The sequence below is a fragment of the Hibiscus syriacus genome, unplaced genomic scaffold (genome assembly GCF_006381635.1).
Source record: "Hibiscus syriacus cultivar Baekdansim isolate YM2019G1 unplaced genomic scaffold, ASM638163v2 tig00001732_pilon, whole genome shotgun sequence".
In the NCBI taxonomy this organism is placed as follows: Eukaryota; Viridiplantae; Streptophyta; class Magnoliopsida; order Malvales; family Malvaceae; genus Hibiscus; species Hibiscus syriacus.
The window spans coordinates 580,655-603,438 of record NW_024061886.1 but is presented as its reverse complement, the minus strand read 5'-3'; the positions used below and the strand labels follow the sequence as shown (position 1 = coordinate 603,438).

The following is a 22,784-nucleotide window of genomic DNA, read 5'->3' as shown; positions in this document are numbered from 1 at the left end:
AAAAATAAAATACTTGGCCAGGATACTAATGGCGCTTTGAAAATCGCATTGCGATTATGTAAATCGCGTTGCGAAAGTCAGTATCGCGTTGCGAAAGTAAGTATCTCGTTGCGATTTTGTATTATCGCATTGCGATAGTAAGTATCGCATTGCGATTTTCCCAATTCGCGTTGCGATTTACTTATTCGCATTGCGATTTTCCCAATTCGCGTTGCGATTTACTTATTCGCATTGCGAATTGGGAAAATCGCAATGATACTGTAGACCATCGCAACGCGATTTTCAACTATCGCATTGCGAAAATACAACGCGAATTTGCGATAATGGAGATCGCGTTGCGAATTAGCGATCGCATTGCGATTTTGTTGGTCATTTTGGCAAATCCGAAAAAAGTTGGTTAAAATCGTATATTATATGAGATTTTTGGTCACTGAGGTTATTTTCTCTTTAAATAATCTATAATTTACCATTCTATAACTTGTATATTTTAAATTTTATAATATTTATTTTAAAAAAATTAATACTACTTTTATTTTTTATTTTTTATTAAAAGGAAGATTTTCTATGTTTATAATATTTGAAATTTAAATAATTTCATAATTTTTTTAAATATTAAATAAATACTTAAAAAATTTAAAAATTAATTAATTCTTTGATTTTTCTTAAGAAATTAATTAAACTCCTTTATTATACCATCATTTACATGTGAACCCCCTCTCCCTCTCTATATATATTGGTTGTCCTCATTCTAAGGTTTAACATTGATTAATCTAGATTGACTCGAGTCGCACATCTGGTTTTGGTGGGTGAGTCCTCCAAAGGAGATTTTCTGCATACACAAAGACTCGAATATGAGACTTTGCTTAAACGAAATCAAGTTGCTTACCACTTGAACCAATCACGTGAACCTCTATATTAATATCATGAATCTTGATCACATCAACATTATAATAATTAACAATAATTTAATTGCTTAAAAAATAACATTGTTGTTGTAAGCTTAAAGCTACATTAGGGATGAAAAATAATTCAGAAGTAATATTAATTTTTAAAGAAAAATACGATAGCCTCATAAATCATTTAGATAAAAAAATCTAGGGGGTACCAACAACATTTGATTAATTATCTCACGCATCACATGCTCCGTGTTTCCAAGTGTTGGATCCTTGATTCGCGGGATCTCCTTTTCTATGCTGACCCTCTGTGTTTCATCTTAAATCCTTCCTTTCCTTGCATTTCCGTCTCAAGAATCTATCCTCAAACCCAAAAACATCTCATCCAAACAACCTTAATCATGATTAGTAAAATAATTCAGATCGATTCAAATTAATCCTAGGCATTACCTATGGCTTTTGTTTTACACTTAGGGAAAATTAAATGACGACTCGTCGTATTATGAGAAAGTTTATAATTGGGTCATTATATTTCAAAAAGTCGTAATTGGATCATTTTACTTATCGTTTGTAACAATCATATCACTTTCTTGTTAAGCGTGTAACGAACATTATTATTTCAGTTACAATCAAATCATTTTATTCTTTAATTATAATAATTAGATCACTCTATTTTTATGTAAAAATTGTATCACTGGAATGTAACAAAAAATGTTAACATCTAATACATGCACATTCAATGAAAAATGGCATGATTGTTATAATCTATAAGTAAAATAATCTGGTTGTAACTTTTTTAAAATACGATGACCCAATTGTAAACTTCTTATAATACAAAGACATGGGTGTAACTTACCCTACATTTTAAATTGGCTCGCTTGGGAGCTTTTAAAGATGGTCCTATTAGCTCAACGACTTAGTTCTGCCAGCCAATTAGCTGAAATGGCCTAGGTAAAGGTCAAAACACCTCCTTTTCCTTTTGCTAATTATTCAAATTGGTTTCTTTTCTGGATGTAGCTGATATAGCAAAGGGTTTCAAGCCTTTGATGGGCTTGAGGTTGATGACAAAGTGCTATAATAAATAGCTTTTGGAGGTGGTAGAGGCTAGCTGTATCTTTCATCTTTTTTCATTGGTCCGCATTAATAGGTCTGTGTTCTGCCACATTATCCTTTTGCGGATTGCCTGCTAACCCTTCGAATACGGTTGTTGTCTGCTTAGTTTATGACTGAAGTTACTGTCCCATTTGTTGGAGTCTTTTGCCCAGGTAAAATTATTTTGGCTTCCATCACTTATGTTGGTTAAAAGTAACGAAAATGATTCGATGTTTAATGAATGAAATTATGTTTGTGTTTGTTTGTTTTTAGAAGTATTCATGTTTGATTTTTGTTTATTTAATTTTTCTGTATTAAGTTCGTGCTTCTTTAAATTTGATGTATCGTGTTTGTGTTTATTTATTTATTTTTAAAGGTATTTATGTTTGTTCGGATAGCGTTCGCGATCATATTCGCTTGATGTTTGCGAACATGTGCGTTTAATGTTTGCGAACATGTTCATTTAACGTTCGCGAACACCTTTAATCCTTTTATTTGCGAGCCAACGAAAAATGGTGCAATTACGCCACTAAAATCCTTAACTTCTTTAGACTTCACAGTTTGAACTCTAAAGTTATATTATGTTCAATTTGGTTTTTATGTTCACCAATATTTAAAATATAAAAAAAATAAAAGGAAGTGGAGAACCGAGTATGAGTCGATAAATGAGCTTATAAATGAGCCAACAAACAAGTTTCTTTGTGTTCATTCGTTTATTGAACGAACATAAAAATTTCGTCTATACTCGCTTATTTAACTTAATAAACAAACGATTCACGAATAGTTCGTCGAACGCTTTGTTTATTTACACCAATAGGTAAAAGTTAAAATGATGGCAAGTTCACTTAAACTACACCTTGGTTTGTAATTATTCAGGTTTCTTTCCATGTAGGGAACTCGTAAGACTGGTCACAGAGATATAATATTAATGAAGGGGTTAATAATACAATATTGGAGGCCTTGCCCTTGATTTTAAGGAGGAAGACAGAAATTGTAGGGTCCAAAAAAATGACATGCTGGGGTTGGCAAATTAGGAATGGAGGCATCCTTGGACGGTTGGAGATGTGGTTAGGGCTATTCATTGAGTCAATTCCCATGGCTTAATGAAGGCCCCATTGGCGAGGAAGGATTGGGGAAAGAGACAAATGAGTGACGTGATGTGCGGGCAGGGGAGCCCCTCTTCAAGTTTAGTCACTCTTCAAGTTTAGTCACTCTTTTCATTTTTCTATATTGATGAAGAAGCATAGATAGGTGAATTTTATGGGACGACATTGCATATAATGAAGGTTGTTGCTGATCACAATATCATAATTAAGCTCTCTGTGTAGAATGATGAAAATTCTGACGGTTGAATATTAATATCAAATTATATTTTCTTTTCATTTCTAAAATAATAGGAATTGTTACAAGAATAATATTTGTTCATAATCTTTCTGAGTTATTAACAATGTATATATATCATGCAAGCGTAATTGCTCTAACTCGAATCTTCTAAGTAAGATAATATTTTCTTGCATAAAGTATACAAACGGTACCCAAACTATACGGTATTGTTTTGTTAAGACTCTCAACTATTAAAAGTCATAAAAGGATCCCTCAATTATATGATCTTGCTTAGTTGACTCCCACGACTATTAAAAGTTGCAAAATGATCATTTGATTATTCGTATGTTTCAAACTCAACGTTTTTTTTTGTTAAAAATCAACGGTTGATTTCATAATCGTTTAAATTGTATTTTGTGGGTCGAGTCTCTTTTACATTATGTCGTCGAACCATTGCTTGAAAGCAACAAAGGTGCCAATAAAACATCGTTAAAATACAATTTTATCATATCTTAATGAGTAGACTAACGTGTGACGCCGGACAGAATAATGATTATCCTGCAGGCGCTCCAACAGATGATTCACAAGAGAAAATTCGCCCAAAAAAACCAGATAAAAAAAGTCTCTAGGGTTTAATAAAATATTATAAAATCAAAACCATCCAAAATCAGTCCACAAGCCGGACTGTTATAGCCAAAAATCGTCTTTATTCGAATTTTGCCAAAAATAGAAAAATCTCAAAAATCACTCTAAATTGAAATTCGAAATAAAATAAGCAATCTCCAAAAAATCTGGCCTAAATCGGATTTAAATTGACTTCCTAATTGACAAACGAAATATTACCATAAATAGTAAAAAATGTCTAAATCTAGTGATTCGGAGGGAAAAACGACAGAATTTGAGGTTGAAAAAAAGGCCAGCGTGCGCGTCGAAAAGAGCTTTCCGGATTGTGGTTTTATGCGCGATTCTGACACCTGTAGCTAAAGTTATGGCCAAAAGACTGAAACATATTCAAAACGACCCCAATGAGGAACATGTCACAATCAATTCCCGCCTTTGCGCTGATCTGCCAATTCATGGTATCTCAGCGCCATCCAGGTGCAATCTGACAGCTCAGCATCATCTGTCTCGGATCCCCCTGCATCAACGTGCAACTTAAACGACCATCAGTTTTTTAACATAAAATGACGAGTTTGGAATATATAAATAGTCAAATGAACATTTTGTAATTTTTAATAGTCGATGAACTTAATAAAACAACGTCCTATAAGCGTAAACCATTTTATAATTTTTAATAATTGAAAGACTCAACAAAATAACATCATCATGGAATGACCATTTATATACTTTGCCCTATTTTCTTTTATGGTTGAGACTATTGAATAAGTATTTTTTTTTGTCCTCTCGATTTTAGGGTTTCATCCTGATTAATCTAGATCGATCTGCATTCTACATTTAACTTTGATAGATGAATCTTTTAATAAGACTCTTTTTTCATATATAAAAATTCGAACTTAAAATGTTACTTAAGTAATCTCAATAAATTATTCAAATTGGCTAAATTTATCTTGAAACTCAGTGCAGGTAGAGAAAAATCGCTATAATCCACGTAGAGGTGGCTATTTTTGTCCAAATAGGACAATATAGGTTAGGGGGATTAATTTGATGTTCCCTAACACCTCGCAAACTTGAACCTGATGACGTTGACAGTTGAGTGCCCATACAACCCCAATACATGCAACCTCGCTTTCCACCACACACCGACTTCTCTCTTTTTGCCACCTCCAGCTATTTCATTTTATTACGTCATTTGCTAATGTGAATAGTGTGTTTCAATCATGGATTTGGCCTTATCTCTTCTTCTCTGTATCCACTTTAAATACCAACAGTCTCTAAATGCTTGGGATTGGCTCTAAACAGGTGTTTTAAGTTTTTATTTATATAGATACATATGCAATTCGGCCGACGACATGTTGGTAGAGAATAGGAATATAAAATTTAAATAGTTTCAAAGATTTCTTTTATTGTAGATTTGAAATCGAACAAAAATAGATGTAAATCTTTTAAATGATTCGAAGTAATTTTTTTTAAATAATTGCTTTTCAATGATAATATTATCTTATAACTATTCTATACGATAAAAAATTATCCTTACAAGTATACTCAAACTTAATGTTGATTTGAATTTTGAAATCCCAATTAATGCAATATGATAGTGTTTATTGAATTAATTCAAAGATAAAAGTATGTGAGAACAGATTTATCTTCTGCGCTACTTTGAGCGGTCCTTAGCTAGCTAGCCTCAAACCAAAACGTGTTGGGGTTCACGTTAAAGATAAGGGACGTTGAAAACAACAGAATGTTTCCTCTGCAATACATCCACCCCTTTCTTTCTCTTAACCCTATGAGCTGCAGTTATGCATGCATACGTGTATGCATATGTATATATGTACGTACGTATGTATCTATCTATATAAATATTGTATGTGTGAATGCAAGTGTCTTTTCATTTCTAGTTACCAACTACAAGCAATCCCACTTTCTAGTCTTATCAAGGTTCCCAATCGTTCAACCATGACAGACCCTTTCTCCAATCTTTTCACTGGAGGCTTCAACTTCATGCCTCTCCATCACCACTATTGTTCTTTCACTCCCACTGCTCCAAATCAACCAATCAACTGTGAAAGTAGTGTTCATCATGCTTCTTCTTCTAGCAAAGAGGCGCCTCCGCCTCTCATAAATTATCTAAGTTCCACAAGGCAACAAGGGTTGAACGAACCCACAAGGCGTTCCATGGAGGAAGACGATAAGTTGAGCAGTGTTGATGATGAAGCTCGAACTGTAGCCCTACACATAGGCCTACCTAGCCCTAGTTCGGATTACAGAATCTCCCCATCCTCAGATTCAACTGACAAAATGGGAGAGAACAGTGGTAGTGCTTCAGCTCCTGGGTATCCTTTGAACAGCAGCAATGGACAGTATTGGATCCCTACCCCTACTCAGATTCTCGTCGGTCCTACACAGTTTTCATGTCATGTCTGTTGCAAGACCTTCAACAGATACAACAACCTACAGGTATCCATGCATGATCCCTAAACTTTTCCTTCTTTACTTCTCTTTTTTTCTCTCCCCATTCTCATTTCTGTTTGTCTACTATTGTTTTGTTCAATATAAAATCTTCTTTTATCACGAAAGAAAAAGTAATAACTTAATCTTTTATAATTGTTAAACTCCGTAGAATGTAAAACTCGATAATATTTCTCTCATTTCATCAGAATAAGAGAATTAATATATTTATACCTCCACCTTCCATAATATGAATCTAATGTTGTGATCCAACATCAGAATTTTATATTCTGATATTAATTTGTTAAAATATAACGGCAAGTATAATGATTGCCCATAAAAGAAAAGTCAATATTTTACATGAGAAATTCTTTTAGAAAAACTATAGGTAGATGAGGAAAAAATTCACTACTATTGTACAAAGAAAAATACAAGAGGAATCTCTATGTATAATCTAACATCTAACTATAATGCCTGGTATTTATTTATAAAGATAGTTGTTTGATTTCAAAGAAAACTTCTAAAGAATAAATCTACTCAAGTTAAAATAGGTTTTTTATATAAAAGAAAGAAAAAATTATTTTTTCCAATTATCTCTTAATTAATGTGTCATATTAAATTCGGATCAAATTCTAACAACCGGTCTTTTATTCATCTAGATCTGAACCATCCTTTAGACATTATTTCTAGCTAGCCATCTTAATTAAGAGATTAAGAACGTGGAGGCAGGTTCATGTTGATGTTTCACTCATGGAATTTTTTGAACTCCATATAATATGAAAGTGCAGATGCATATGTGGGGGCATGGATCTCAGTACAGAAAGGGACCCGAGTCTCTAAGAGGAACCCAGCCAACGGGCATGCTAAGGCTTCCATGTTACTGCTGTGCACCGGGTTGTAGGCACAACATCGATCACCCAAGAGCCAGAGCCCTCAAAGATTTCAGAACTCTCCAAACTCACTACAAAAGGAAACATGGAATCAAACCCTTCATGTGCAGGAAGTGTGACAAGGCTTTTGCTGTCAAAGGAGACTGGAGAACCCATGAGAAGAACTGCGGGAAGATTTGGTATTGCATTTGTGGCTCGGACTTCAAGCACAAAAGGTCTTTGAAAGATCATATCAAGGCTTTTGGCCCTGGTCATGGTGCGGTTGGCATCGCTCCTTTCGACGAAGATGATGGACCCGGTTCAGAATTTGAGTCTTCAATGACAATGTGAAATTAGCAAGCAGTCTATTATCATGTGCTTCTCTTTTCCGTATGATTAAGTTGTTTAAATATATCACTTTATACACAAACCAAATGGCTCAGCAATTAAGGGATTATTATTACCTTTTAAGATATGAGGTTCAAGCACGATATCTACAGTAAATAAATGTATATTTATTATCAAATTTTTAAGAAATTTTAGAATAAATACTATCTTATATTCATTTAATCTAATAAAAATAAAATATATATGATTTTCTTATTCACGTATAGCTTTCTTGTGCAGGTGTGTTTATTTCTCTTCTTTTGTTCTGTCTCGGTTATGTAAATCCTTCCACTTTGAACAATATTAATGATGCAAAGCTATATATTTGTTTTCTATGTTTGGTGTGGGAATTTTTTTTTCAATTAAAAGTACTAGTTTACCTTGTATTTGCTACCATCTCATTATATATAAGTAAATAAATGGTTTTCTTGTTCATGTAATAGCATGAAAATGTTAATTTTTTTTTTGGTATGGATTTATAGTTAATGCGTTGCTTTTTTAAAGTTATATAATTTTAATAACATTTAAAATGACAATTTTGTTGGATAATTATTTGAGAAAAATTGACCCATATGAGATAAAGAGGAAATGAGACAGTGCGAATGTTACAATATTAATAGGAAGTTGTGCAAATCATATGTTGTCTTTGGAAAAACGTACGGAATACATGACGTTTTTTAGAAGATGCATAGAAGACACAATATCTTCCCATAATGCACACATTCCAATAGTAGAAATTCTAAGAATTAGAAACTGTGATATCCAGAAGTCGTTGGATTGTCCAATCTTCTTCAAGAAGTCATTGTAATATGATCAACTTTTTTGTTTATTTTACACTAATTCCGAAAATAATCTTCCAAAAATAATGAATAGAAAATTATTTTTTTCCAAAAACAATCAGTTTAACCATTTTAAAATTATCTATTAATGTATTGTTGATGCGTCTTAATGATGTATTAAGTTGTATAAAATCGTGAATGGGGTGGTCACTGGAAGTAGATATTAATTGTGTTAAGTAGGACTTGATCAATGCGGCAAGTATATTAATGTGCTTATGGTCTAATTTAATTGAACTTTGGTAACATTTAATACTTAATCAGGATAACTTAATTCAAATATCAGATGTCACATTAATTATCGAAATCGAAATGATATGAATAAATTATACCTAAAATCATAAATCTCTATTTGTTACATAAATTATCATTAAGACGTCAACGAAAGCATTATAAAATAAAAACATACATCAAAGTCGACAAACAACTTAAATCATACTTTAAAACTAAATTAAGCAAGTAATTATATTAATCATGGGGCGGTTTATTATTATTATTTTATAACATGCTTTCATAAAATCATGCCAAAACAAAAAATTAACTGAACCAAGGTATTAGAAATCACTTCAAATGGTACCATGCAAAATTTCACTTCAAATAGGGTTGACCTGCTTCTAATAATATTTTAAATGAGTGATTAAATTATAAGTTTTAGTAAAAATATGACCTGTTTGTAACTCACTTAATAATTGAGTGTCCTGAAATGTAGTTTACCCTTGAATAAAATAGGGTTCCCAGTTCCACTTCCGGTATTCAAACTTCAAATCACGCGTTTAAACAAAGACTCCTCCTCCTCGTGACTTTGATGCTTTCGCAAACTTTCAAGCGTCAAATTCAATTGCGAAGCCAAAAATAACAATTGTATTTGCTACTTAAATTTTGTCTACAAATCCATTGAAAGAAGGTATAATAAGCTACAAAAAGGAAAGGGTAAAAGTAAAAGGAAAAGAACCCGATTCGTTTTGTTATTGCATGTAAAAAGGGAAACAATGTCGACTGATCTCGATGATTACACTATCATCAGGGAAGGAGAAGCGGAGATTCTTATGCATGCTAAAAATGAAGTCTTTTTCAACAAAACCCAGGTTTCAGATTTTATTTTTATTTTGGTTTCAATTGAATCCATTATTAGAATTTTCATGGGCTTTAGTCGATGGTTAGCATTTTTTGTTAGAAGATTCTCTTCATTGCGATGTATTTTCTGTTTTAAGAGGAACTAATTATGGATTTTTAAATTAAAAAAATTGTAACTTCTGCTTAATCGGATGAACTGATGGGCGGGGAAAATATGATTGAATTTCATTGTTTTGTTTTTGTTAGATTTTTCTTTCTTTCATGTTTTAGTTTTATTTAATGGGAAGCTTGATTCGAATAAAGAGTTCTATATTAATGATGATTTATTGTTAGAAAGACTCAGGTGTTCTAAGCTAAGTTGCTTATGAAAATTGTAAGCTCTTTGGTCAGTAGTGTGAACTAATGTCGCCGTGATTGGCTGTTGAGAAAGGGCGGGAAGAGAAAGGAATTGTGAATTATTCTCTAAGTACTGCTTTCGCTGAAAACATGTGTACTCTATTTCTAGATGCTTTGAGTGGGATTTTGTTTACGCTTCTGTGTAATTGTGGCGTTAGTTGTTTAATGCTTGGTTCTTATTCACTAGTAGGGATTTTAATTGTTTACTATAATAATTAGGTTAATAACAGAGACATGTCCATAGCGGTCCTCAGGACATTTATATCAAGAAGGAAGCAGGAATATGAGGCATTGTTGTCTAAAAGAAACAAATCAGCACCTACGGCGCTTGATAAGAAAGTTCCTTTATCTGACATAGAAGATAAACTTGCTGATTCTGATATGAATATTGAAAAATCGAATGAACAAGGGATTGAAGAGAAATTCAATGATGACCCATGTACTACATCAGAAGATCCGGTAAAGATAGAGGGAAAAGTTCGAGGGGAGCTCAAACCTCCAAGAGTTCTAGAGGTTGTTCCTCAATCTTCTTTTTTTCCAATGTAAATATATATGCTTTTACTCCCACTGCTACATGTCATTTTCTGCATGCCCTTTTTCTTGTTGATTATGTAGGCCTTGTCTGCATCTGGATTAAGGGCTCTGAGATATGCTCGTGAAGTAAAAGGGATTGGCCATGTTGTTGCCTTAGATAATGATAAAGGTATTATAGAGTATACAAATGTTCTGGATGTTATGATATTGAAGGTTTGCTTTGGACCTAGGAGGTACGTTAGTTTCTGCCTTTTTGGTTCCCCTACATATTTCATGCTATATTACCTAACCTATGCAAACAGATTTTATCTAATATCTATATGGTTTACTTGCTGCTTATATTTCCCAATACCGTGTGTCTACTTGCAGGGGCAGTTGAAGCTTGCCGGAGAAACATAAAGTTCAATGGCTCTGTAGCATGTTCAAAAGTGGAATCACATCTTTCTGATGCTCGAGTATACATGCTTACCCACCCAAAAGAATTCGATGTGGTACGAGATATGTTATTTTATATTTTATAGCAACTGTATAGGCAAATTAAATCTGCATGTATGTTCAACTGCTGCAAAAGTATTTGGTAATATATGTATCTAGTTAATGCTTTAAATCATGTTTTGTAGAATATTTCCATTTCCTGTACAAATAGTTCTTATTATGCATTCATTTTGTATATACCACTTTAAACTTGGTAAAAGAGAAGCATGCTACTGTATTAGAAATTTGTAGGCTATTGCTGCTAATTATTTTCCACATTTCATGATTAACGGGCGACTTTTGCTGTTTGTGGGTCGCACAATTGAAGGGGAGCTGTGCTTATGCCCTTTATTGCTAAATATGTTTATCAGGTTGATCTCGATCCTTATGGTTCACCTTCTGTGTTCCTGGACTCTGCAGTTCAATCTGTTGTCGATGGGGGCATGCTGATGTGCACTGCAACTGATATGGCAGTCCTTTGTGGGGGTACTGGGGAGGTTTGCTATTCCAAGTAAGATTGTTGTACCTTTACCTTCATTTGAACTATGGCTTTGAATATTTCGGCTCATCTTATTACTGCAAATTCAAACAGATATGGATCATATCCCCTGAAAGGGAAATATTGCCACGAAATGGCTTTGAGGATCCTCCTAGCCTGCATTGAGGTAATTTAACATCCTTCAGATGGCAAGTTCTTTTAGCTTTGGAAACACATGACATAGTAAACACATCTTGATCTGTTACTCAAGAAATGTGGCTACTAAGACTTCTTTATTGTTTCACTTGCACAACTACTAATTGATGGACATTAGAAAAGATAGTTCATAGTTGTAACTATATCACCTTGTCTTCGAAGTTTAAGAGAATAAACAATATAGCTGAAACCTTTCTTTTAGAATTAAATACCAATAACAATCTTCTTTGCCATAATTGGTATTTCTTCTTTATTGAGTGCAGAGTCACGCGAACCGCTACAAACGTTATATTGTTCTTGTTCTATCTGTCCAGATGGACTTTTATGTCCGTGTTTTTGTTCGTGTATACTCGTAGGTGTCCTGTTCTTTTAATTCGGTTTTATTAAGTAATGTTGCTCTCACATGATGATGGAAGGCCAATTAATTCAATGCAGTTCCGCAAGTGCGATGAAGAATACTCCCCTTAAGCTCTCATATGTCTATCAATGCACTGGTTGTGATTCCTTTCATCTACAGCCTCTTGGGAGAACTGTTTCTAAGGTGTGCTTCCTGATTTACCATGCCAATGGTGCTTCTTGTTTCTTTTTAACACGTGTCTTACATCATTCGCGCTTCTACTTAGTGGAGTTAAATGTGTGTGCACATCTGAACTCATTCCGAGAACATGCGAATCTCTGAGCATTCAATTGCTTAGTGTTGCTAGTGACATGTTCATCCCACTAGGAGGTTTTCTAGAATGAGTCCAAATTGACATATTTGTGGTTTTTACATGAGTGACTATCATTCTTGATGCAGCTTAATTTTTTTAATTACACAATAGTTTGATCTTACCACCTTTCTATTTCTAGAATACCAGTGTGAGGTATCTCCCAGGCTTTGCACCTATTGTCCCTCAAGAGTGTAGTGATTGTGGGAAGAAATTTAACATGGGTGGACCTATATGGTCTGCTCCCATCCATGATCAAGATTGGGTAACTAACATCCTAGCTGATGTAAAATCAATGAAGGATTGTTATCCTGCCTACGAACGCATTTCGGCTGTTTTGACTACAATTTCAGAGGTATGTATTTTTTTCCTTGACACCTCTTGGGCGACCCTTTTGCAACCTTAGAACATTAGTTCCTGTTAGGGATTTCAGTAACTGCGAGCCATCTCATTTTCTATGCTAAACTATGAAAACTATGGCACAATATGATTATTTAGTTTTTAGACAAATATTTCTATTTTGAAAGTGTTAGCTATCGGATGTTTAAACTTCATGAAATATATATGATCAATACTATTAAACGAACAAATCTGTTTTCTTTTCAGGGAAATTTTTATGTTCATTAGCTGATTTGCTATTTCTTTGCAGGAATTGCCTGATGTCCCTCTCTTTTTGAGTCTGCACAACCTCTGTGGCACAGTAAAATGCACTTCCCCTTCTGCAGTTATTTTCCGCTCGGCTGTGATCAATGCGGGATATCGAATTTCTGGAACTCATGTAAATCCGTTGGGACTAAAATCAGATGCTCCCATGGATGTCATTTGGGACGTAATGCGCTGCTGGGTAAGGGCTTCTTCCTGTTGTTCCTTTATCTTCTGCATTTTTGTGTGGGTGTGCACACTAAAGGAATCTTTGTTAAATTATTGGAATTTCAAACTTGTCAAACATCCTAAGCTCTACTAATTTAATCGAGACGTGATGAAATGGTTTTCATGAGTTTTTTGTCTTCTCTATAGGTAAAAAATCATCCGGTGAAAACTCAACCGGCTGATCAGCCTGGAAGTGTGATACTTGCCAAAGAACCGATTCTTCAAGTATGTCTTCCATGCCACTTTCTTTAGTTGCATGCTCTTCCCCTATACTCTCTGTCCTTGTTTCATGTTCCATGTGTAAACGCGTAGGTTCTCTAACATAAACATGTACAACATGAGATTAGAAGTGGGAAATGCTGTTTTAAGTTTAAACTTCCTGCAACCTGTGCATCTATTTGGCAGGCAAATTTTGCTCGAGCTGTTGCATCCCTTAGCAAGGCGCAAGCTAAAAAGGTTGCTCGCTTCCTGCCAAATCCCGAAAGGCACTGGGGGCCAAAGCTTAGGGCTGGTCGCCAAATCACCAGCAAGCACATATCTCTTTTGGGTGAGGATGCAGTAAACGGATGCCTCAATGATCAAGACAGTGAGCGTGATGCCAAACGTCAAAAGACCGAGAAGTCCGATGATGATGATGCTATTGCAGAACCATAGATCTAGGAGGGTAGCCTAGCCAAGGTGGTAGAAACCCAATCGTTACCGTCTCATCGCCTAAAATTTGTCATGGTTTAGTTGGTTAAAATTCATTGTTCTGTGACTATAATCCCTTTTGTAAAATGTAGTTTCTGTTTGACAACTAATTAAAATTTTGAAGCAATTTATTGAAGTTGTGGTTTTGGAAACCAGAGGGAAAGTTTGATGCTCTGCTTACTTTTTGGAATTGTAATCTGTCATGGAACTGGAAGTAGGAAGGACATTCCATCCGTTAACACGGTTTATTCTCATTCAAAAGAAACCAAGCACGCACCCTGTGCTTGGATGGGAGATTGGTTGAAGAATGGGAAAAAGGAAAGAAATACTCCATTTTTACGTGAAGAAACAAAATAGGATATATAGTCGTCTCCTATCTTACTTCATAAAAACAAACCCAGAGAAATGTAAGTTAATGTTCAAAGTTATGCAATTATATATATATCCTAAACCCCCTCTCTCTATAAAAGGCAGGATTTGCTATCAAAATTGATTAACTTTTTAGATTTTTTAGGATAGTTGAATGCATGGAATTAATAGTAGGAAATACGAAGATATTTATTGAAATAAAATAAAGAAATAGTTTAGTTATTTATTTTCATAGAAATGTGTAAAACTGGAAAAAAAAATTAAATTACCAAGACAAAATAGGTTTTTTAAAGCTGGGATTTAAGTTGCAGTCGTGTTTTGTTGTGATTGTAGATATAATAGATGTTATTGTGGTCATTGTGAATATCGTGTGATCATATGATAATAATTTCAAACTACACTGTTATAACTATATAAGGATTGTTATTCTAATTAGCTGACCATATTCCCATATATAATGGGATAAGGGGGAGGTAGGGTAATAGGCTGGCCCCCAACGTTAGGTTGAGAGCAACTTCCGTGGAAGATCTCCAACAATTATGAATTGCCCACTGTGAGACTCGATCCCACGACCACAAGATTAAAATTCTTGCGTTCTACCAACTGGACTGGACAGACAATTCAAGGATCGTTATTCTAATAATAGATTTAAATCTATGATTAAAAAAATAACATGTTTTTTTATGAATGAACAATAATATTTCCTTCACTTAGCTCTTTAGTCATTATCGAAAGAAAAAAATCTACTCGCATTGCAAATCAATAAAGATAAACTTGAGATTTATTTAAAATTTGTAAGTATTTCTTTGAATAAGACTATCTTTAAATTTAAATTCTCTTATTGGAAAGTAAAATGAAAGCATTGTTAAATCAACTAACACATTTATTCTCGTTTACATACCAAAATCTAGTGACCAAACAAAAAATTATTAAACTTGATTCAAAACTGTAGGGAAATAATGGTGCAGCTGACTGTTAAAAGCATGTGAAATAGAATATAAATAACAAATGTGATTTTCTAAGCTGCTTTGCCATTGGGAACAGAAGATCCTGCAGTGGGTGGGTTGAGCTCATCCCAGGCTTTAATCCAAGTGACCATTGCATCAGCCAGCTTGTCAAAGTAAGGATCAACTTTGCTAAGCTTCTCTTTCACCTGCTTAGCCAGTTCAATGTAGCACTTTTGAACAGTGGTGCAGTCTTTTGGAAGAACAACCTGTTGGAAGAAGGGGATGATCTCTTCCTGCCAGAAAATTCCCTTGTATTCCTTCCTTAGGTTCACAAATGGGTTGCTGGCTTTGCTGTGGTAGATGTAGGGTAGACCCGTTTTCACCCCCAATCCCAAATGGTCACATATCACCTAAACATAATCAATTAATCATCGATAGTTATCTAAATTGGACAAGATAGATAGTAAATTATTCAACTTAGATTTAGTCAAAGTTCGATTAATATTTAATTTAAATAAATTCAATTTTAGCTCAAACTTAACTGAACTTTTTCCCCATCATATCCAGGCCCCTAACGTCCCATTGAAGAATCTAGACAAGCTCCATAGTTGGAGAAGAATAAACATGGTTCACTAGCTGAAGTGAACTACTTAATACTTGACTTGAAAATCTCATGGGTACTCGAAAAACAGTATAAGATTTTCATGTATTTAAAATTCATGTTTGAGTTCGAGTTTGAATCGAGCTTGTGTTTCAATTGGACTGTGTTTGACAATGTTTTGAGTTCAAGTTATTTCGAGTTTCAGTTGAGTTTGACAATTTTAAGTTCACGAGCTTCCGAGTCGAATTTAACAATCATTTGTAAGCTTTCAAGTCGAGTCAAACTCAACTTTAAACTTTTTGAATTGAGACGAGCTAAGCAATAATCAAACTCTCGATTAGTTTAACCCTAGTCATCGACCAAAAATGAACATAAAGCATAAGAAGAAGAAGCAAACCCCAACGGCGATGTACCTTGATGCACCAGCCAGCCCACATGTCGTCATAGCGACCGATTGGCTGACCATCACCCATGAGTCCAAAGTACATGGCAGGGCCGATCAAGTCACGGTCGAACGCCAGATTCATACCGCACATGGGGAACAATGTGCCCTTGGGGATGGTGAGAACCGCGTCGACAAACCTATTGTTCCTCTCGAGAGGCTTCACCAGTTGGGTTGGTGCATCGTAGTCCGGAATGTTCAGCCACAGCCCATGAGAAACAGCGGTCGGGACACCCTCACGGAGACTGAAAGGATATCCACGGACGAAATCCGCACCGTCTCGGAAGGGATCATACAAGGTGTTGAAAAAGAAGGGAGTGGATGGAGATAGAATGTTCTTGATGTGCTGCTCAAGTGCATTCACCGCTTTCCCCGATGGGTCCTTGGCAACCTAATCACAGAAATTGACTAAAACCCAGATTTCAAAACATCTCAAAACAAGATTAAAACAAGAAAAGAAGCTTACAAAGCAGTCATCATCGATGGTAAAAATGTACTTCTTCTTAGAAACCATGTAACCAAAGCAACGACAAGCCGAGTCCTTGAAGGAAATGCAGGAAGCCTTGGGACCAAGAATCTTGTTGATATCGTTCCTGTTATAAAGCTCATAGTCGAAGCCAGGAGGGACCTTGATGGTCTTTGAAGGATCACCATCTTGAACGATGATGAGATGGTAGGGCTGGAAAAATGGCCTCCACATCTCGAGAAAGTCCAAGTTTCTTATAGTGGGTATAACAATGTCTAGCTCGTCTTTCAGCTGAGGCATTACCGGAGCTGCCGTCTGGGTTGCTGTTGCTGGCTCAACCATTATTGATTGAAATCAAGAAGAAGCAAAACAAGGGAGATATTTGTTTTTTGTTGTGTTTGAGAGAGATGTGGATGAAAGGGAGAGGTTTGTATGGGAGTATATATGGAGGGAGAGATGTGAGAAACGAGTCAGGCGCCATGAGTGAAGGAAGAGAGACCAGAGCACGTGTAAGAAACTTGGAGGTAATCACGACTTTTTCAGTGCCTGTGATTTAGCCTTAAAACTTCGAACTTTTTTGTCAAACCTAAAATATCAATATTTATATGGCTAAAATTAAGAATCATTTTACTAAATAGATATTTTATTAAGTATATGAAACTAAGCATATATTTATATTTTTTATTTGAATATATATATATTATGGTATCATATGCTTATATTTGTATACAACCAATGTTCTTACAACAAGAGGGAATTCATTGAATCATAAATGTAGTCCAAGTCTTCACCACATCCTCTGCCTGTAATTAATCTTACGGTGTGCATGCCCCAGATGTTGATCCAGGCTGCAATCACAAAACAAACTCACATTTTCTTACCAATTTTGAAGGTCTACAGATATTTGAGAGAGGATTCGGATAAAATATTAAACTCGAAATAAATTTATGTTAATAAGACACATACCACACATGCATGGATATCATCACATCCACATAACAACTTTCCATTCAAAGTGTCCACAGCTTGGAATGATCCTCCTCCTTCACTCCTCTATCTAAACCGAATCGAACCGAATCAAAACAACATATTACAATATTTTCAGGTTTCAAAGTAAATGAAGTTAATCAACCAGAAAGAAGTAGCAATTTAGAGGGTTAATAAAAAGGACATTGTAATAATCAACAGCTACAAAGTTAGCCCATCGGTTACCAGCAGCAGCATAGCAAGTATGGAGCATGTTAATCAGATCCCCCGAGTTGTCCTCACATGCCTCCCCCTTGTTTGACTCCGAAGGAAAGTAATTTACCAACACCAAAGACTTGGTCTTGTCATCTAGACTTGAAGACTCTCCCCTGTTTGGACAACTTCCAGCTTTCATTCCACCATCCCCATCTGTCAATTCCACATTCAATAATCACATGTTGCACGGTTTCGGAATAGCTTAAAAAAGGGAACTATTTACATTGATTCTCGACCATGTAGTTCCACTGGTAAGCAATTCCTTCACTTGCTTCTTTGGACTCGACCGAGGTGAAAATGAGTAGTCTTTGGTTATTAGCCACCATGTCACTTACCAGAGGCCAGTCTCCACCGTTTCGGGGCAATTTCGACACCGAAAACCGGTATTTCATCAACCCGGCATCCGTAAACGCTTGGTTAACCCATTTGGACCGACATAATCTTCCAAGATTAACGTGATGATTTCCCCGGGTTCGCAGATAAGAATGCTTCGATTTCCTTCAAATAATCTATAGCTGGTCCCTGGTAGGCCCATCCAAAGAAGAAGAAGATGTGAAAGGGACAATATTCATGAGTCATTAAGAAGGGAAAGTTGGACATACAAATGCAGTAATGTCATGACATTGTCCTCCAAATGAATGGCACATCCACACATCTCCATCGAAATCCTAAGTGTCGAGCATCAATCCTCTGGCTCCAAACTGCAACTCAAAGTAGAGATATTAAAGATTGTAAAATGTGAGTTTAGAAACATACGTTGAGCTGAGCAGTGATCATGTCTTCATGATTGGTATAGGTAACTCGAGGAATTGGGTATGCAAAGGGTACACATCGATGGCATATGCATTGTGGGTTGTCAAGAATGCGTATTTGTTGAAAGGAAGAGAATTATTCTATTCACCAAAGTAAAAACTCACAGAATGAACATGCAAATTATATGAATATAATAAATAATAATTTGAATCAAATGTATCAAAGCAAATAGATCATTTAACTTTTAAATATGTAAATTTGAATTATGAAATCAACACATATTTTGTAATCTTAATAACTACTGTAATTGTGAGTTATAAAATTTCTTTTCCAAATTTTTAAAATAGTTTATGATCTTTTTATTTATAGAAGAATATGTGTATGTATTAACAAGTTATAAACTGAATTATATTCACATAATTTTTTTTATCTTGGATTAAATTATTAGAGATGAATAACTCAATTATATAAAATATCAATGGTGAAAATAATTGAAATTATAAAAAAACAAGGCATAATGATAACATTCGCATTTAATGTTTGTCTAAATAGTCATTTTTGGAGTATTTTAGCTTCTAACGTTTTAATTTTTTGTCAAAAAGATCCATATTAGATGAAAATTATTAATTGACTAACAATCAATATCTATTGTTGATGTGATATTTTTATATGTGCTAATTAATAATATGTCACATATCACATTTTCAAAGTGATAACATGACATGTGTCACGTTATTCAAATTGATGACATGACATATATCACATCATCTAGAATGATATGTTATGTGCCACATCTCTCAAATTATTAATATAACATGTGTCAAATCATCAATTAAACGCATGTAAAAATATCACGTTAACAACTTACGTTAACCATTTATCCATTAACAATTTTCATCCGAATAAAAATTTATCCTAATACATACTTAGATAAAAAAATTTAGGCATCTAATTAAATGTTTAAGTCAAATACAAATATGTGTATTTATCCTTAATTATAATGATGTTCGAGTTTTTCCGGTGAGAATGAATTTAGGCCCACTTTCTTAGAAGCTTGACATAAACGTCTGGTCTAGCTCTAGCAATCCCAACTCTCAATTGAAAGCGAAAGGTTCAAACAAAGAAGAAGAAGAAAAAAGCTTATGAATTTGTTCACTTACCAGAAGCTGGAATTGGGTTGTAATGGTTGATCTCACACATCTGGAACAAGCGAAACAACACAGCCCAGCCTCGCAATCTCCGTCCGAAGAACATTCATCAAGAATTCCACAAATAAAATCATATGAAATTGAGGAAGAAAAAGATATATGTATGCATTTGAAAACCCTACCTTGCACTGTCCATTAGAGCAAGCTGAAGCAATACTGAGAAACACAGAAATAGAAGTGACCAAAACCAAATTCTGAAAAAGATTCATTTTGTTGGTGTTCTGAAGGACTGTAAGGTGCAATCCTAGTTCCTAGTAGACAAAGTGGGTTTTATTGTGAACTAAATTAGGGTTTTTCTTCTGCCTTTTGGCTGAGAAAATTATGGAAAATTTTAACGAGATACATAGTTGAATATAAAAAAAACAAACAAGAAAACTGGACATTTATTGAGGGTTGGCTATCCACTTAAAGACAATGATATTAATTAACTAATTAAGAAGTTAAACACCCCACCGCGGGAACTTTTATTTCTACATCTCAATTTATTTATTTTTCATCCCATACCACACCATTTTTTAAGTCAAATTCTAATGAATAATTAAAATTAATTTTTAAATAGTTTTAAAAATTAAAGATTATTTGGTAATTAGGTTTATTTAGACAATTTTTTATAAAATAATTTTTTTTATAATAAATTATTCAATTCTATACACGTATAATTGGTCTTAATATTTATAATTATGAGGAGAAAATCAATTTGAGATATATAATCCTTTTAGAATTAATTTTTGAAATATACATCTTGTAAGAAAGTTGGAAGAATTTTGATGATACATCGAATTTATAAAATATTTTGAATTTTTAGATTGCGAAAATTTTTCATACATTTGAAACTTCTTTTATTTGTAGGTTTATAATGCTTTTTTTTCTTTGTAGGTAAACCTCAATCACATTAATTTTATTTTTTATGTATAATTTATTTTTATATTGGCTAACTTTATTTTTCAACAAATCTCTAACACTTTTAGCTTTTTTTTATAAAAAAAATCAGTCTTAGCTTTTTTTATAAAAAAAATCAGTCTGTAAATACTAAAAATTAAATAATTTTAATAAAATGATTTAAAGAATTCATTTTCTCGCAAATGAGGGTTGGTTCAAGTGGTACGCAGCTTGACATCGTTTAAGTAAGTTTTTAGTATATGTAAAAAAATCACCGTAAGAATACTTTACCCATCAAAATCAGGTGTGAGACCAGATTGATCCGGATAAATCAAAGAGAAGCCTTAGGAACCAAGAAAACAACTAAAAAAATAATTCATTTTCTCATTCTCCCAAAATCCCAAAATTGAATCTGTTTGGTTCTAGAAAATATAAACTATTTTCATTTTTTATTTTCTTAAAAAATAGAAATATTGAAGAAAACATGTTTGGTTGTAAAATTAGAAAATAATTTCTGGAAAATAAAAAAAACAAAAATATAAAAAATATAAAAAATGTTTTCAGTATTTTTAATTAAAGTTGTTTTGAAATTTTGAAAAATAGAAAAACACAATATCTAAATTTTTAACTTAACTTGCAATGATTTAAATTATTTTAACAATATTTTTTTTGACTTCATAGTATCTAAAACCCTCAAATTTTTGTAAAAAATAATATGATCCCTAAATTTTTTTTACACTCAATTTGGTCCTTAAACTAATATTTTTAATAAATTATTTTTTATTTTTATAATTAATTTATTAAATATCTTAATAATTGTTTATATTTTATAATTTGAACTTAAATAATTTTTAATTTTTCAAAAAAATTAGTTAAGTCTTTAAACATAATAAAAGAATCAATTAGGTTCTCAAACTTAGCCAAAAAGTCAATTAAACTCATCTACCATATGTCCACGTCATCATGCATCATGTACTATCACAACAAGATCGTGAACCATCACATCAAAATTGTGTATTGTCATGTAAGCTTTGTGAAATGTCATGTAAGTATTGTGATAGTTAATGTTTGATTCAGTTAGTCAAAGGGTTAGATTGATTTCCCCCCTCAATTTAAGGGTTATATTGAGTGTAAAAAAAATTTAAGGGCTATATTAGTTTTCCCCCAAAAGTTTGAGGGCCTTAAATACCACTAAACATATTTTTTAAATTTTAATAACACTCTTTCTTCTCTTGTTTACAATAATAATTTTTTTATGTATTTTTTAATTTAATTGATGTGAATATGCATTAACGTTATACTCTTATTATAAAATAAAATAATTTGTGTTATAAAATTTCTTATCAACTTTATTATTTTATATTTACATAATTCACATATTAAATTTATGTAAAAAATATGTTTTAATATAATTATTTGATAACTATTTGTAGGGGGTGTAAATGAACAGAACGTTCGGTGAACTGTTTGTGTATAATTATTTGATAACTATTTGTAGGGGGTGTAAATGAACATAACGTTCGGTGAACTGTTTGTGAATCATTTGTATAACATTCGTTTATGTTCGTTTGTTAAGCTAAATAAAGGAACATGAACAAAAAAATTTATGTTCATTTGTTAAGCTAAATGAACGAACACGAAATGAAGTGTGTTCAGTTCGTTTATGTTCACGAACAAGCTCGTTTATGAGTTTGTTTATCAACTCGTTCATTTATGTTCATGAACAAACTCGTTTGCCCGATTTCATTTTTCTTTTATATTTTTGACATTTTAAATATTGGTGAAGATAAGGATTTAATAGAACACATGATAAAAGTTGCATTTTAAACTATGAATTTTAAGGAGTTTAAGCACCAGTGAGATAGTTTTATAATTTTTCTTTAGCTTGCAAAATGAAATTAAAAATTGAATATATAAACGAACGATAAACAAACACTAAAACAATGATAAATGAACATATTCTAGAACAAGT

General features: G+C 33.4%; 3 protein-coding genes and 1 pseudogene across 3 annotated transcripts; 2 read left to right on the top strand and 2 right to left on the bottom strand.

Moving 5' to 3' along the window:
• The first annotated feature begins 5,839 nt into the window (after window positions 1–5,839).
• On the top strand, window positions 5,840–12,715 carry LOC120133475 (zinc finger protein WIP2-like). Its single transcript, XM_039150053.1, has 4 exons — window positions 5,840–6,383; window positions 7,163–7,618; window positions 11,762–11,764; window positions 12,701–12,715. Exons 1-2 carry the CDS (start codon window positions 5,883–5,885, stop codon window positions 7,592–7,594), a joined length of 933 nt encoding a protein of 310 aa, XP_039005984.1. The 5' UTR covers window positions 5,840–5,882; the 3' UTR covers window positions 7,595–7,618; window positions 11,762–11,764; window positions 12,701–12,715.
• LOC120133455 (probable tRNA (guanine(26)-N(2))-dimethyltransferase 2) lies at window positions 9,441–13,909 on the top strand. The gene is made up of 12 exons (XM_039150036.1): window positions 9,441–9,551; window positions 10,156–10,449; window positions 10,552–10,639; window positions 10,840–10,961; window positions 11,316–11,455; window positions 11,537–11,609; window positions 11,902–11,990; window positions 12,074–12,179; window positions 12,488–12,700; window positions 12,995–13,189; window positions 13,363–13,440; window positions 13,621–13,909. Exons 1-12 carry the CDS (start codon window positions 9,456–9,458, stop codon window positions 13,867–13,869), a joined length of 1,743 nt encoding a protein of 580 aa, XP_039005967.1. The 5' UTR covers window positions 9,441–9,455; the 3' UTR covers window positions 13,870–13,909.
• A 1,373-nt stretch (window positions 13,910–15,282) lies between these two features.
• LOC120133465 (UDP-arabinopyranose mutase 1-like) lies at window positions 15,283–17,117 on the bottom strand. Its single transcript, XM_039150043.1, has 3 exons — window positions 16,731–17,117; window positions 16,236–16,655; window positions 15,283–15,631 (listed from the first exon to the last, which is right to left on the bottom strand). The coding sequence occupies exons 1-3, from the start codon at window positions 17,070–17,072 to the stop codon at window positions 15,293–15,295; spliced, it is 1,101 nt and encodes a 366-aa protein (XP_039005974.1). The 5' UTR covers window positions 17,073–17,117; the 3' UTR covers window positions 15,283–15,292.
• Window positions 17,118–17,853: 736 nt separating this feature from the next.
• Window positions 17,854–22,784, bottom strand: part of LOC120133200 — a 33,320-nt pseudogene continuing 28,389 nt past the window's right edge.

Bases quoted from the DNA above. Each gene is read 5' to 3' on its own strand.
- LOC120133475 (XM_039150053.1), top strand. From the start codon at position 5,883: ATGACAGACCCTTTCTCCAATCTTTTCACTGGAGGCTTCAACTTCATG. The intron at 6,384-7,162 runs GTATCCATGCAT...ATGAAAGTGCAG, and splicing joins ACAGATACAACAACCTACAG to ATGCATATGTGGGGGCATGG.
- LOC120133455 (XM_039150036.1), top strand. From the start codon at position 9,456: ATGTCGACTGATCTCGATGATTACACTATCATCAGGGAAGGAGAAGCG. The intron at 11,991-12,073 runs GTAGGTGTCCTG...AATTCAATGCAG, and splicing joins GTTTTTGTTCGTGTATACTC to TTCCGCAAGTGCGATGAAGA. The intron at 12,701-12,994 runs GTATGTATTTTT...ATTTCTTTGCAG, and splicing joins TTTTGACTACAATTTCAGAG to GAATTGCCTGATGTCCCTCT.
- LOC120133465 (XM_039150043.1), bottom strand. From the start codon at position 17,072: ATGGTTGAGCCAGCAACAGCAACCCAGACGGCAGCTCCGGTAATGCCT. The intron at 16,656-16,730 runs GTAAGCTTCTTT...TTCTGTGATTAG, and splicing joins CCATCGATGATGACTGCTTT to GTTGCCAAGGACCCATCGGG. The intron at 15,632-16,235 runs GTACATCGCCGT...GATTATGTTTAG, and splicing joins GGGCTGGCTGGTGCATCAAG to GTGATATGTGACCATTTGGG.